This window comes from Coccomyxa subellipsoidea (assembly GCF_000258705.1).
Source record: "Coccomyxa subellipsoidea C-169, whole genome shotgun sequence".
In the NCBI taxonomy this organism is placed as follows: domain Eukaryota; kingdom Viridiplantae; phylum Chlorophyta; class Trebouxiophyceae; family Coccomyxaceae; genus Coccomyxa; species Coccomyxa subellipsoidea.
This window is the reverse complement of record NW_005178040.1, coordinates 2,330,356-2,344,442: the sequence shown is the minus strand read 5'-3', so window position 1 is coordinate 2,344,442 and position 14,087 is coordinate 2,330,356. Positions and strand designations below refer to the sequence as shown.

Below are 14,087 nucleotides of genomic sequence, written 5' to 3'. Positions count from 1 at the left end.
AATCCTTCGGTTCCGACGTGCATTGCAACTGCTGGCATGCGCGAGCGTCTGCATTGTGATATGTTTTCTGGGTGATGGCCTTTCTGGCGTGGCAAGACCCCGTTTTTGCCCAACACTGGTGCTGCCTGGAGTGTGCATGGCCGCAGTTGCCAGTTCAGCCAGCTTCCCCAGGCCGCAACTTATGAGTGTAGAACACGATCCCCCTTCGGTGCTTGAGCCGCTCGAAGATCATCCCAAGTATCAGAAGGTGCTGAACGGCGATCTTTTTAATGCCTGGTGAAGGCTCCCTGTACTGCCTGTAAGTGGCCTTGTCACCAGGAGTGCATACACGTTGTGGTCTGACACACTTTATGTAGTCTGACACACTTTATGTGGCATGCCAGATAAGGGATCTGGACAAGGGCACCTTTGGGTTCGTCCAGCTCGCAGTGGACCTGACTACAGGGGAGCAGGTGGCCATAAAGTTCATCGAGCGGAGTCAAGAGGTACATTGTCCGTCTCTGGTAGCAGCTGCATTGTGTATGCTTTGAAGAAGGCTTGCCGAGGGTATCCCATGGCTCAGTTATCGACCTCTGATTCCTGCTAGAAGATCCCTTGCCTGCAAGTTCCTTTCTTTGACCTGCACATGCTTTGCAAATACCCAATAAATCTCTTTTGAGGGCCAGCTATGCTTCTGGACATGCGCTGAGTGCAACACCCTCAATCTTGGCACCTATGACTAGTGGTCGCCCTGCAGGTATCCAAATATGTGGAGAGGGAGATTCTCAATCACAAGAGACTCATCCATCCTCACATTGTTCAGCTCAAAGAGGTGTGTTTCTTGCTCTCTGCATACTATCACTGCTTGGGGGCGTCAGAGAAACATGGATCTATTCTTTTTACAGGCTGTGGTTTCATTCGTTTGCAGGTGTTCCTCACAAATAATCACCTGGCAATTGCCATGGAGTACGCGGCAGGGGGGAACTTGTATCAGCTAGTGGCTAGGAGTGGCGGGCTGCCAGAGCCTGATGCTCGTTGGTATTTCCAGCAGCTCATTTTTGCCATTGATTACTGCCACAAAATGGTGCGGCCCATATTCACCCCGCATATCAATAATCTGCATGCTGCTTTTCCCTCAAGTGCAGTATTCTATTATGTTTGTCTGCAGTAATTCAATGAAGGCCTCCATGGTTGCCTTGCAGGGCGTGGCAAATAGGGATGTGAAGCTGGAGAACACACTTCTGGTCAGCAGCGCCCGGCCGCTGATCAAACTCTGTGATTTTGGCTACTCCAAGGTGCATATGTGTTGCTTTGCTGCTTTCCTGAAGGCTGCCCTTTGAATTATACCAGACCGAAGTGTAGTCAAAATCAAGTCTGATCTAGACTTGCTGTGATGCGTTCTGCAGGACGAAAAGTTCCAGTCTGCTCCAGGGTCCAAAGTGGGAACGCCTGCGTATCTGGCCCCAGAGGTGATTTCTACCACAAGGGGCAGGACCTACGACGGCAAGGTGAGGCATTCATGACGACTGTGACTGGCGATATGTCTAATTTTTGTTCTGTGCTCCATGTGTCCGAATTGCAATCTGGGTGTTGGTGCATGGTGACCAAGTCTGCAAAATCGAGCTGCACATACTGTTGTCTAGCTGACTGATGATGACATTGTGCGCTGCTGCAGGCTGCGGATGTGTGGTCGTGTGGAGTGATGCTCTACGTGATGCTGTCTGCACAGTACCCGTTTGGACGGCCGGAGGACACAAATCTGAAGCTGGCTCGCCAAATGCACAACATGCTGCAGGTGAGGACCCACTTTCTGTGTGGCAGAGACAGCATGATCCAGTGCTGCCATACCACCCGTCCTGCCGTCATACTGCTCGCAGCAGCTGTAGATGAACAAAGAACAGCATCCTTCAGCTGAGCTGAAGCCAGTGTCCAATCTTGTATTGGTATAATCTAAACCCTCCATCGGGGCCGCCAGGCAAGAGACAAACACAAGAATGCATTCGGCAGCAGGCATGCTGAGGGTGGGTGTGGTGCACTGCAGCGCATCCTGAGCGTGGACTACCAGCTGCCCTACAACAAGCAGGTGTCGGCGGAGTGCAAGGACCTGCTGCAGCGCATTCTGGTGGCTGACCCGGCAAAGCGCATCACCATGGCCGACATTCAGCGGCACCCCTGGTTCACCAGAGACCTCCCCGAGGGAGTCGCGCAGATGAATGACCAGCTTCTCGCGCAGCAGCAGCATATGATGGCCCACGGCAACTTCTGAGCGGTCCTGGCGCAGCTGCCCCGCTGTCCTGCGACAGCCGAGAGCCCCCCTTCCCGGATGTCGTCCGCTATTTGATTTGTGGCTGGGCCTGCTTGCTGAGGCATGCATCGGACTGTACTGCTTACATGGCCTCCCCCCCCTCCCTTTTGCGTCTTGGGTTGAAGCCCCGCGTTGAAGAAATCTCGATATCGTTTTGTGCTCTCCTTGGCGTTTTGCCGTGACGAGCAGAACAGCACCGCAAACGACAATGTGTACTGGTCAGCCCATATTGAGCTGTGTATACATATGGAACTTTCCTTCTTGAATCAGTGGCGCCACATCACCGATATCTTTCTCTGGTTTTTTTGGCATGGGGATCTCCCCTCGATGGGTGAGTGTGGAGATCCTGTAGTCGGTTTATCCGCCAGGCGGTTTGAGGTCTTCAGCCTGTGACGGACTTTGTTGGATCTTGCTGACCCTTGTGTGAGGGTGCGTGGACTGGATTGCAGTGTCCCTGCGCGCTACCAGCGCGTATGTGGGCGGCTCTAAAGACAGAAAGAGGTGTCATTTGGTAGCATCATCGTTCTTCTATATACGAAAACACAGAAGCAGCGCGCAAGGCGCAGCTGCTTGGTTGCAGCACCCGCCGTGGAAGCCGATGTACTAGGCAGATTTGTCACAAGAAACTGGGCAGGGGATAGTTGTGCGTGCGGGCGCCTCAGTTGGTGGCGCTCAGCACGTGTGGTGGATGACTTGTCACCTGTCAGCCCGGACAGACTAGACAGAGAGCGTTGGTAACACGACCTGACAGGCATGCCTGTAAGTTGCTGTTCTAGGAGGTGCTCGGTCCCACTGAGCTGCTTTGGAGGTGCTTGCAACGTTGACCCTGGTGTTAGCTGCAGCTTGATTGCCTGCGGCAAGGGTTCCCCTTGCAAGGTGTGAGGCGCCGTGGGATGCTGTATAGTGGGTAGAGTGGGGGCTTTGCTTACAGAGAGAATTTGTTCGCTCGTCCCTGCTTGACTAGGAAAAATCCTCTGCGTGCGGAAGACTTGTCTGCTCTGTCTGCGTTAGCAAGAAGCATTTCCAGGAAGAAGTCGACTCGTAAGGACATATCTCAAGGCAGAGGTACTGTACTGTGTACATTTCACGTTTCCTGTCAGCGCAGCTCCTAGAGCACAGTTTGAGTTGATCCCACGGAGATTTGCCGATCATGCGCTAGTTTCACGTGTTTCTTGCAGCAGGCCATTAGGAGGTGCTTTCCCGTCCTGCTGTGGCGTGTTCCCTCGGCTCAGTCGTAGTGGCCAGGATTTTACCTTATGTCCTCGAATAATTGGCTATCCCAGCGGGGATCTGCCCCGGTTTGCCGTGTCGTAGCGTCCTGAATTGTTGCCGGACTCTGAGCCATGAGAAGGTGTCCCCCACACCCTGATGGTCACCACGGTGGTGGGGCTGTGCCTGTGAGAGCTCTTGGATCTTATACGGCCCGACAAATCATTTTGTTGTCATATCAGTGGTGATGTAATGCAAGTGCTTTCTGTTCTTTCAAGGCTAGCATCATGCTGGTGCTGCTCGTCTCAGACTGCATCTCAAGCTTGCATTTGCGGAAGCATGCTGCGCATGCATGCATCTCCAACTTCGAGTCCAATTGGGAGCTGCTGGCCTGACTGCTTCAGGTTCCAGCATGCATAGCATCAGCGCTGACCAGTGGTCAGTGATGGCATCAGTGTGAGCTCTCCTTCTTCATGTTCACAGACATCATGCATGTGGTGGTGGTGGTGGTGTTGGTGCTGGCCAGCACCTTCCCAGCTTATGCTGCAAGAGATAGAGAGCACAGAGAAGCTGATATGCTGCTGCAGAAGATCCAGGTTCGTCTCCACTTCTTCCTATTGCGTGAAGCATGCTTGTCCGATTTCCACCTGGTCACGGTTTGTCACATTTGACTTCTTAGTTTGTCACAATTGAGATCCCAGCAGAATCCTGACTCACTGAGTCAGGTCACATGGGCCTGTCCTGCCGCTTGCGACTTTCCCCACTCACCACTTCTTCTTGGGCCTCGCTCGCGCTGCAGGCAACAGCACTGCTGCCATCCCTTGCTAACACTTGTAGTGAGGTGAGGTAGAACAGTGACATCCGTCTCCTGATTCTTGGGGGCACTTACTGATGCCACAGAGTCGCTTGACCTTTCCGATATTCGCCTCCTTGCAGGTCGGCGAGTAAACCTGCTCTGCAAAATGTTCACGGAAGTCAAAGAAGCTGCTTGATTGTGTTCTGACGTCCTACCTCGCTAAATATTCTGTGAGATTGCTTCTGCTGCTGTGTACGGGAAATCTGAATAAGTCGGAGCTTGCACTTTCTAGCGTTCACAACACTCCCGCTGGTGTTTCGTCAAGAGCAGGTTTCATAAAGGTTAGTTTTGCTAAAATTTGCCAACTGTTTCTCTTTGTCAGGGGAGGATTTGAGTTGCTCGTCCCCAGCTCGTGCAGCTCAAAATGCGGTGATACGAACGTTCATGAATCTACGGTACGTTTCTATTTCGTTGAGGTAGAATTGCACCTTTTTGACCTGCCATGCCAATTGCTATTTCGCTTTTCTGTTTATCACCACCATGCATGCGTGTCGTGGAAGGCTGAAGTTTCTCTTTGCCCATGCAAATTGCCAATGTTTCTGTCAAAGTGCGCAGGAACTCTCGTGATTGCTGATGACCACCCCTGGAGGGACAGACATTTGGTTTCCCGAACCAGAACCAGTCACCTCTTCCCAGAGCCCAGCTGCACAAGGCTCAGGCTCCGCTATTTCAGTGTCACAGACCAGCCTGTCGCCGCCAGATGTGCCTACAGAGAAAACGTCGAATGAGAGCAGCAGCACCAGCGACCCCTACATGCATCTCGTGGACGCCATCTGTGACAAGGGCAGTGACTACTCCTACGAAGCATCTGAAGAGGATGAAGACTCATCCTCAGGAGGGGAGCAGGGCGATGCAGCCTCCAGTGCCAGCCCCATCCTGCAGCAGCCACTGGTTGCTGTGATTCACCCTTCAGAAACAGAGGTAGCTTCACAGGGCAAATACTCGAGGACAGGAATGGACCGGATGGATTCAGCTCTTGCGCGCCAGGACCCAGAGCGCAGGAGTGGGTTTTCAGCCTGGCGGGCGGCACGCAGGAAGAGAAAAGAGGCGGCTGCTGCAGCTGCAGCTGCGCCAGATGTGCCAGGGACGTCCATGGAAGGATCCCCGGAGCCAAAGTTGCTGTACACAGCCCCTGCGTCACCAATCACCTCCCCCTTTGATGCCGCGTCCCAGGTGAGTGTTCCCTTCATTGCACATTGAGCATTGTCAGAATCTACACCGTGGTGCATGATCTATCATCGCTAGTGCTCTGCTCACGTCATCATGTGCAGTATTGATCCCACCAAGCATGCTCGTGGTTGCATGGTTGGCCTGTGTCATTTAGGGACTTGTGAGTCACGTGCGCATAGTACCTCTGATCTGTCATCAGCGCATCATATTCTGTATCTGTATAACGTTGCCCGCCGCCCTGACAACGCTGTGCCCCTGTTTGGTGCAGGCAGCGAGCCCTCTTGCGCGCGGCTGGCAGCCCCTAAACAGCCGCCTGGACTCTGCACTCGACTACATGAACCGCAGCACAGACCTGCGCATCTCGCGCTCGGACCTGCAGCTTGGTATATTGCCCACCATCGCAAGCCCGGGCCGCTCAGCAAACGACGCTGACGAGCTGGAGTCAGGCGCTGGCAGCAACCGCAGCCCCCCTTCAATCCAACGTGTCGTCGGCTCTGAGACTGCATCCGGCACAGCTGTGCTGAGGACGCCCGGTCCATCTCCAGAGAGGTGGCCCTTCAAGCTCCCTGTCCGCATAAATGCTTCCTTCTCGTATGCATGCAGGTGCAAGTGGGCACCAAGCGCATGTGTGTCAGGGGCATTGTGCCCATTTTGCTGTGCCTGTGCCATGAGACTTTAAGAGAAAAATCTAGGCCGAGGGCTTGACAGCTGCATGTTGTGTGCTTGCAGGTCGGCTCCAAGGGAGTCGTTTGATCTAGCGTTCTCGACTCCCCCTTCCGGCAACCCAAACCCCATGGCTGTTTTGGCAACTCTGTGCCAGTCGGCCCAGTCCTTGGTGCAAATGCCGTTTGTGGGTGAGCAACCTGGCCTCACCACAGATATCGCCCACTACTCCCCTATTGAAGAAATCACTGTTGAGACAGTCCACATTGTTTACGTTATTGCCCAGTTCAGACTATCTCTTTACCACTTCAATTGTGACAGTGTCTTGGGCAGCTGTGTGATGACGCTGCTTCTCGTGCAGGTATTCTGTTGCTTGAAGATGACAAGATGACCTCCCTCCTGCAGTTTTCCTATGGCAGCGGCGCTTTGAAAGCCCCCTTGGACGCCGGGTTCATCGGATCCCTGCTTGAACCGAGCACAGTGGACATTTTGGTTGTGGAGGATACTCTCCAGCACCCGAGGTGAGCACCACAGAATGCAGGATCATCTTTGCTATGCGCAGAACCCTTACTCCTGCTCTCAAAAGCTGTGTGTACCAGCAAGCCAATGCCGCCTGTGCGGAAAGAAAGGGATCGCATGTGTCATGCTGCATGTATGTTGCTGTTCAGGCTGAAGTCAAATGCGGCAGTCTTGGAGCCCCCAGGCCTTCGATCCTATGCGGCCGTCCCGCTCATCACCAGTTCTCAGCTTCGTCTTGGCTCGCTGTGAGCTGCCTTTCCCGTCCTCTCCCAGGTTGCAGCCTGGAAAAAGAGCTGGTCATTTCACCTGTGTTGCCATGCTGATGATGTCTCTCCTCGATCGATCATGTTGGCAAGCCTGAGCATTTGAAATGGCATCCAGGTACATTGCAGATGTGCAGCCGCAGCAGCTTGACACGGATGCGGTCCTGGCGCTGAAGAACTTTGCAAAGGCGGCCATCAAGCGCCTGGAAAAGATGGGCGTGGCTGCCCAAGTCCTGGTGAGACTTTGCACTTACCCACCAAATTTGTGGTACCAGTGCATGCATGCACGCTGCAATGTGAGCTGCATCCTTCTGTCTCAGCAGAGCTGTACCACAGAGGAGAGGCCCAGTCGTCAATTGGGCAGGATGCTGTGTGTTTGCCTATAACATCATAATCTCTGCTGACGCCATGCAACTGCATGTCGTCGTGCAGGAGCGGCGACGGGACCTGCTGCGCACGCTAGCTCCTCAGCAGGAGGCACAGCTGGTGGTGGACACTGCCACAGTCAACTGGCAGGTGCTGCAGGCAAATGCAGCTGCCAAGGAGAGCATCGGGCTTGTGGAAGAGGGCGGCTTGCTGGGAGGCCTTTGGGACTTGTTCGCCGACGCCCCACAGACTGAGGTAGGGAGCTCTAGCGCTGGCATTAATCCCTGGATCTTTTCTAGGTAATCACACTTTTCTGGCCCAAGCCAACACGCATGTGAAGGGCGCCAAAAGCAAGTGGCACCCATCCGCATTTGCTCCAGCGTTTCACGGTGGTATATAATGGTTCATGGGTCGCACCTCAGCTTGTGGGGTGAATCGCTGCAGGAGGAGGGACAAAGTGCATCAGTCCCCACTGGACTGGGCCAGAAGATCATCTGTGGAAAGGAGTTTGCTCTGCGGGTGCGCCAGCTAGCTGCATCATCTGCAGCCAATTTCACTCTGCACTTCAGGTGCGATACTGCCCTGCTTCCCCATGTGTTTTTCATAGCCAATGTCAGCTTGGGCTGCACAGTAGGATTTCCAGGAGCTGCACACTCACCCATGCAGACAAGTCTGATCTTGTGCAGACTATACAGCAGTTGTCACACACGACTTTGTTGATCGTACCTGCTTCAAGCCACTTCAAAGGACATGCTTGCACTAGCAGAGCATCATGTACGTGTGGGTGGAGTGATTTGTGACAAGCTGCCCGTTGAGTGCAGGCCTGCACCGGCCACAGCAGAGGACGGCTCTGAGGGCCGCAGCATCGAGCCAATCTACTTTGTTGACATCCGCAGAGGCTGGCAGGCACTGCAGACTGCCGGCCCAACCACACCTGATGGGCCCCCTAAACGGGGTGCCCGCCAATACTGCGGGGTCACCTGCCTGATCTCGTGAAGAGCCGCAAGTAGAGCAGTGACTCAAGAGTCGGCCATGCCGACACCTGGGGGGCGCATCAAGCCAAATCTCGGCCGCAGACAGAGCAGAATGCTGACTGGAGGTCCTGAGGGGCCCCTGTCAAAGTTCTCTGACTGGGCGAGCTCTGGCTGATGCACCCCTGCAATTCACCCAGTTAGATTTCAGCGGGAGGCTGTGTGTCAGCAGCATGCATTCTCAGGACTCTGCTCTGTGTCGAGATGCCTAGGTAGGGTGGAATGAGTGGTAGGCAGGAATGTCAGGTCAGCAGTGGCCTGAGCCGCTTGCATGTGGCGATAGGCTGCTCACAGGCCGGTGCAGATTTTGAGGGGTTTGCGGTGAGATGCCAGACAGATGTACTTCTGAGGCCGTGGTGATGTAGAGGCAGAGGGAATGAGGACTTGGGGGAGTCTCAGCCAGCCCTTTTGATGCTATGTGGGAGCCCTGCCTTGAGTGTCTCGTGGCAAGGGACTGGCAGTTCAGTATTAGCTTCTCTTGACAGAAATCTTTGAGGCCTTCACGCAATCATTGGACAGATAGATGTGAGCCCATCGGATTGGTGGGCAAGCATGTTTTCTTTTCTTGGACACAGTAGCCCCCTTGCAGTTTGTTCACTTCCCAATTGGGTTGTTCAAGTCAGTCTTCCGTAGTGGATTGTTGGTTGTGTGCCTTTTTGGCGTTTAGGTAGATTCCAAAGGGATGTCCTTTTGTGTGCTGCCCCTTCACAGCACAGTCTGTTTATATTGTATCCATGCACCGAGTCCTGTTCACACGTTCTGGGGGGGATAACATTTAGTGTCATTGCGGGTGATTGGCAATAGTTCAGGTCTGACAAACTGGGAGGTATGTGAAGGAAACTTGCTTCAAGCTATTGCATAGGAGTGCTGGAAATTATGTTGTTGGAAGCCTGCTGCAGGAGGTGGCTCTAGAAGTACACCAGTCTAGCTCTTGAGTGTTTCTGTGAACTGCTCGTGGGTCACAATACTGAACAGGCTTGCATCCATGTGAGCCTAACAGCGGCTGGATATGGCCTGGTGCGATACACAGTTGTGGCCGTGGCGGCAAAACATTGACTTACACAATCTACACCCAATGCAAATGTTGTTCATGAGCAAAGGAGACCGTGATTGACTGCTTTATGAACGTTCTTTACATTGCCATTTGACTTGAATGATTGCACCTTGGACGCCGTCATGACCAGTACTGTGAAGATTAGCGATATGTCAGTAATTACCGCCAATGACAACCATCATCTTGCACAATGCTGCGGACAGATATCAAGAGCCTTAGACAGAATTAGATTCGTGTGGTGGACTGTAGGTGGCAAATTGCCCCTGGCAGTGACTGCTTCCCAAAAGATCTTGGCTAAAAGGTGTCTTGGGTACCAGGTCTCATCTCCAAAAAAGGTGTCATGTGCACATCTTGCACAGCATTTGTAGAATGTAATGAGTGTGCGACATTCTGTGCGCAACTGGCCCTTATGATCATATCTTGCATGCATGTGCTCAAGGACATTTCTTGTCAGTCACGTGCCACCAATGGTAAATAGTGGCGGCATCTAGTGCTGCCAGAGCCGCAGAGCATCTCACTTTGCTTGTGCGGACAGGATTGCCTGCCAGGCAGGCCGCGGCTCCATAATGATGATACCATCCAAACCGCATGCACAGTGCCACTGGAAGTTCCAGTCTGGAACCTGCATGCAGCTGCAGAGCGGGCGGTGTCGAATTTCGAATTTTGAGAGGAACAGCGCACTGCCGCAGCGAGCTCGAGCTCAAATGTGAGTTCAAACGTCACGCGCATGCGGCGCTGCCTGGGCCCGGGGTGGTCTACTGCTAGTAGACCTCCGGATTTCAGGTCTCTGCAGTCAAGTCTCATATTAGCCTGAGGCTGAACATCTAGAAACCGGACCTCAAATGCGGTTCGCAGCTCAGCAGGAAGCTACACTGAAGCGTTTGCCATGCACCACAAGGACTCCAACAAGCAAATTTTGAATGAGCATCCACACAACCTGCAGATGTTTGGGCTCCAAATGCACGTGACGATGACAGCTGGGCAGATACAATTCCCTCCCCTCTCTGTATTATCATCAATTGATAACGGATGGCGGACTGGTGCGGCATCATTCAGTGCGGCATCATTCGACTGTCATGCAGAAAATTGGCAACCGTGAGAAAGAGTAAGGGAGGTTGCTGTGGTTATTGAGGGAAAAGACGGAACCTTCAGGCCAGGCGCACCCCTCAAGTCTCTGTGTGCAGGTCAAGTCAGGCAGCCTCTCGACAGGCATATCACATTGATCGGATAGCACGATATTATTATACACGAATGTTGTGAGACTTACGATCGACCAACTGTCGGCTTGAGCGAGGATAGTCAACTCTAACGGACGATCGGGCAGTACAAAGGGCATGGACGACTTCGCGGTAACAAACCCATCGGCATTAGACAGTGAGTCGTCATAGTAAATTAATGATGCTCCAAAACCCTCTGATTGCTATATTGTACTGCCCTTTCGGCAGTGCCTGTTGTACCTCGTTGGCGGACTGTACCGTCAACAACGATGTCTGACGTCCCGGGAAATTGTCTAGGGGTTTTCCTCAGCCCGGTTGGGACGACATTCATACACTCTCTGGAGTCTTAAGCTGATGTCCACCATCTTCTGGTGCCTTTGTCCTTTGTGTGCTTGCTGAGTCATTTTCAAAGGTCCTATCCAAGTGCATCACAGGGACTTCGTGACGCTTGCTAGCTTCCTAGCAGGAATGTCAAAGCGTTTTGACTCTGATGCTCGCGCAGACGGGTCCACCCCAGGCCCCGGTGAAGAGGACAAGAACATGAGCGAGGGGCGCAGCTCAATAGAGAGCGCAACCATGCCTGACGGCGCGCAGGCGGCCAGCTTGGGAGGTGCAGCCGCCGCAGACCCTCTCCATGGCGGGCCCGGCACCGGTGAGCCTGAGTCTGCGTGCTGCCAGCCATCACAGCTGCAGCCGCATTGCGCGTGCTGCCGCATTGCTCATGCTGCAGCCTCCCTGCCTGTCCCTCCAACAGCAGGACTCGCCCCTGCCTCATGCAACTTGCCACTGCCTCATGCTCCCATGAAGAGCCTAGTGCAGTGCATCACTATGAATCACATGTCAATGCAGAGCATGCTGGCCGGCTCGTTGCGGGCGTGGGGCTCAATTTGAGAGAAGTGTTGGGTGTGTAGGGGTGCTGGCCATGGGGCTGCCCGCCATTCCCCCCACGCTGGACATCTTCTATGGGGCTGCAGAGGACAGGAGCTCGCGCGACTACATGCAGGTGCTGCCTGATTATCCTTGCTCCTGAGATGAGCCTGCATCAGCCTGCCCCCCTCACTGCAGATGCACAGATAGACATGCCCAAACAAGTCTGAGCATGTCGTGGCAACCCCAAAGGACATTTGCACGGCAACGGTAAGAGACCCAACATTTGAAAGCTCCAATTAGGAAACATACTCCCACAAGTGCCTGCAACTTCTGAGCCTGGTGGGGATTTGCCTGTTCAGGACCGGCACACGATAGTGAGCGAGCTGCTGCCGGACTCCAGCGAACCCTGGGCTGCCAGCCTGGCGTCCATCGAGCCTCGAAGCTTTGCGGCGGTCTATGACGGCCACAAGCGCAGCGAGTCAGCAGAGACGGCGCGCCATCGGCTGCATGCCCTCCTGGCCAAGTGAGCCCCCCTTGCCCGGTGCACTTCACTGTGCACTGTTCCACTGTGGAGTGCGGGCCCTTCACCCAGTTAATGAAAACAAGCCAGGGGGATCCTTGATGAGCCATTCAGGGTCATTCACCTAAGATAGAATGTGCTTGCTTGCAATCAGCAGAGAGAAGGATCTCAGGCTGCCACCTGCGTGCAGGGAGCCGGCGGTGTTTGGGATGCAGGGGCAGAGCGCGCGGGACGAGGTGTTTGGCGCGATCAAGAGGGCGTTCCTGACGCTGGACGATGAGATCCTGACACAAGCGCACGAAAGCGGTTGCGCTGACTGCCAATTTGGCGGCACCACCGCCCTCATGGCCCTGCGCATCGGCCATGTGAGCCACCCATCTTGGCCCTTGCAGTGACTCATCTGTTCCCCTTTGTCACCCATTTGCTGACAGTGCGCTCTCCTTTGGGTGGGAATTGATACAGAGCTAGCCGGATGTGCATTCCATGCTGCAACACCAATTTTTCCTATCTGGGGGATCTAGGTGTCTCTGCTCTCTGCCTTGTACCTCTGTACCGTGTGACTCATAATTTCAAGACCTTGAGCCCACGCGCATCTGATCGCAAGCCTGGCGCAGTCGGATTGTTGACAATCTTATCACCGCGCCTGACTCCTGAGTTGTCTGCATTCGTCTCACACGGCGCAATTGTCATGCTGAGAGCTGTTGTCTGTCAGAGAACTTCGGGGGGGGGGGGGGGGGCAGTGGACCAAATTGGCAGCGCATGGGACCATAATTGTCGGATCACATACCCGTCTCAAAAGGGGTTCCCTGTCACTGTCACAGGTGCTGTATCTGGCTCACGTGGGGGACAGCGGGGCGGTGATGGTGTGCACGGCGTACGACCTGCACTTCCCGCTGCGGCTGACCACGGACCACAAGCCCAACCGGCCGGACGAGCATGCGCGCATCGCCGGGGCCGGGGGCGCCATCGACGAGCGCCACAACCGCGTCGTGTCCGAGCCCAAGCCCCACAACGGCCGCGTCACCCTCCTCTCCATGTCCCGGTGCGCACGCATTCTGAGTGGTCTCTCTCCAGCTCGGGTAACAGAAAGCTCTTGAGTTGTTACCAGGGCCAGTAAAATGTCACTCATCAAATGGAACAAAAAGCACTAGGCCGCGTCGCGGCACCCGTGCTTGGTCATGGTGAGCAGGTACTCTAAAAATTTCTGCTAGTATGCTCTATGTTTCCCTTGTGGAAGAATCCTGCAGATGGCTGGTACAGCATGTCCAGACATTATGTCGAGACAGCATGTATGCAGGCCTGCCCACAGCAATTTTCTCTGGGATCAGCTGGGCCAGGCTGCATGCATTTGTATGGCTGACGCGGGCGGTTAATCAGCGAGACAAGGAAATCATAATCCGGGTGCGAGTGGCACCGATGTGGCGTGCTGATGTGGCGCAGGTGTCTGGGGGACGCGCCCTTCAAGGCAGATGGGAAGGAGGTGGTGGACTGCACGCCCGAGATGCGGCGCATTGAGTTGCAGCCGGGCGACTCAGCGGTCGTGCTCGCTACGGATGGCCTCTGGGATGTCATGTCCGACACCGACGTCGTCAGCATTGTCACAAAGGCGCGTGCCACTCACTTTTCTTCACAATCAATTCTCAGACTAGAGCAGGCATCAATACTCAGTAAGGCAGTAGGACCGGTATTCACTGCCCCGCCTCTGGGAAGTATGTGAGCATCAAGATGCTTGCATGGTGCTCAATTTGTAGTCAAGCGCAGTGCTGCCAATGTTTTTTCTGTAGACTTTTAGTTTATATTTTTTAGAGTGTCAGTTCAGATTTTGATTTTTCTTGATCTGAACTTGTCAGTCCCCTTGCAGGTGCGCGGGGAGCTGGGGACAATCGATGACGGGGCGGCCGCACGCGTGGCGCAGGCGCTGGTGGATGAGTCACTGCGCAAGGGAACGCGCGACAACATCACCGCTCTTGTGCTGCTCAACACCTGGTCCTAGAGAGAATGCTCGTGGTGACGGCGATTTACGGGTACAAAGATATATCAAAACAATGTGATAAGCTGCCGCCTC

General features: G+C 54.2%; 3 protein-coding genes across 3 annotated transcripts; all 3 read left to right on the top strand.

The window, feature by feature from the left end:
* Positions 1–181: 181 nt before the first annotated feature.
* On the top strand, positions 182–2,699 carry COCSUDRAFT_27636 (sulfur stress regulator; the record flags this gene model as incomplete). Its single annotated transcript, XM_005650579.1, has 8 exons — positions 182–247; positions 384–485; positions 737–811; positions 908–1,063; positions 1,182–1,274; positions 1,386–1,487; positions 1,655–1,774; positions 2,021–2,699. 8 exons carry the CDS (start codon positions 182–184, stop codon positions 2,243–2,245), a joined length of 939 nt encoding a protein of 312 aa, XP_005650636.1. The 3' UTR covers positions 2,246–2,699.
* A 2,223-nt stretch (positions 2,700–4,922) lies between these two features.
* Positions 4,923–8,326, top strand: COCSUDRAFT_61086 (hypothetical protein; the record flags this gene model as incomplete). The annotated part of the gene is made up of 9 exons (XM_005650578.1): positions 4,923–5,522; positions 5,788–6,110; positions 6,249–6,373; positions 6,544–6,703; positions 6,851–6,946; positions 7,083–7,200; positions 7,397–7,585; positions 7,775–7,899; positions 8,152–8,326. The coding sequence occupies 9 exons, from the start codon at positions 4,923–4,925 to the stop codon at positions 8,324–8,326; spliced, it is 1,911 nt and encodes a 636-aa protein (XP_005650635.1).
* Positions 8,327–10,453: 2,127 nt separating this feature from the next.
* Positions 10,454–14,015, top strand: COCSUDRAFT_64975 (protein serine/threonine phosphatase 2C; the record flags this gene model as incomplete). Its single annotated transcript, XM_005650577.1, has 8 exons — positions 10,454–10,764; positions 11,135–11,284; positions 11,544–11,635; positions 11,862–12,025; positions 12,213–12,387; positions 12,844–13,064; positions 13,463–13,628; positions 13,884–14,015. The coding sequence occupies exons 2-8, from the start codon at positions 11,173–11,175 to the stop codon at positions 14,013–14,015; spliced, it is 1,062 nt and encodes a 353-aa protein (XP_005650634.1). The 5' UTR covers positions 10,454–10,764; positions 11,135–11,172.
* Between the last annotated feature and the right edge of the window lie 72 nt (positions 14,016–14,087).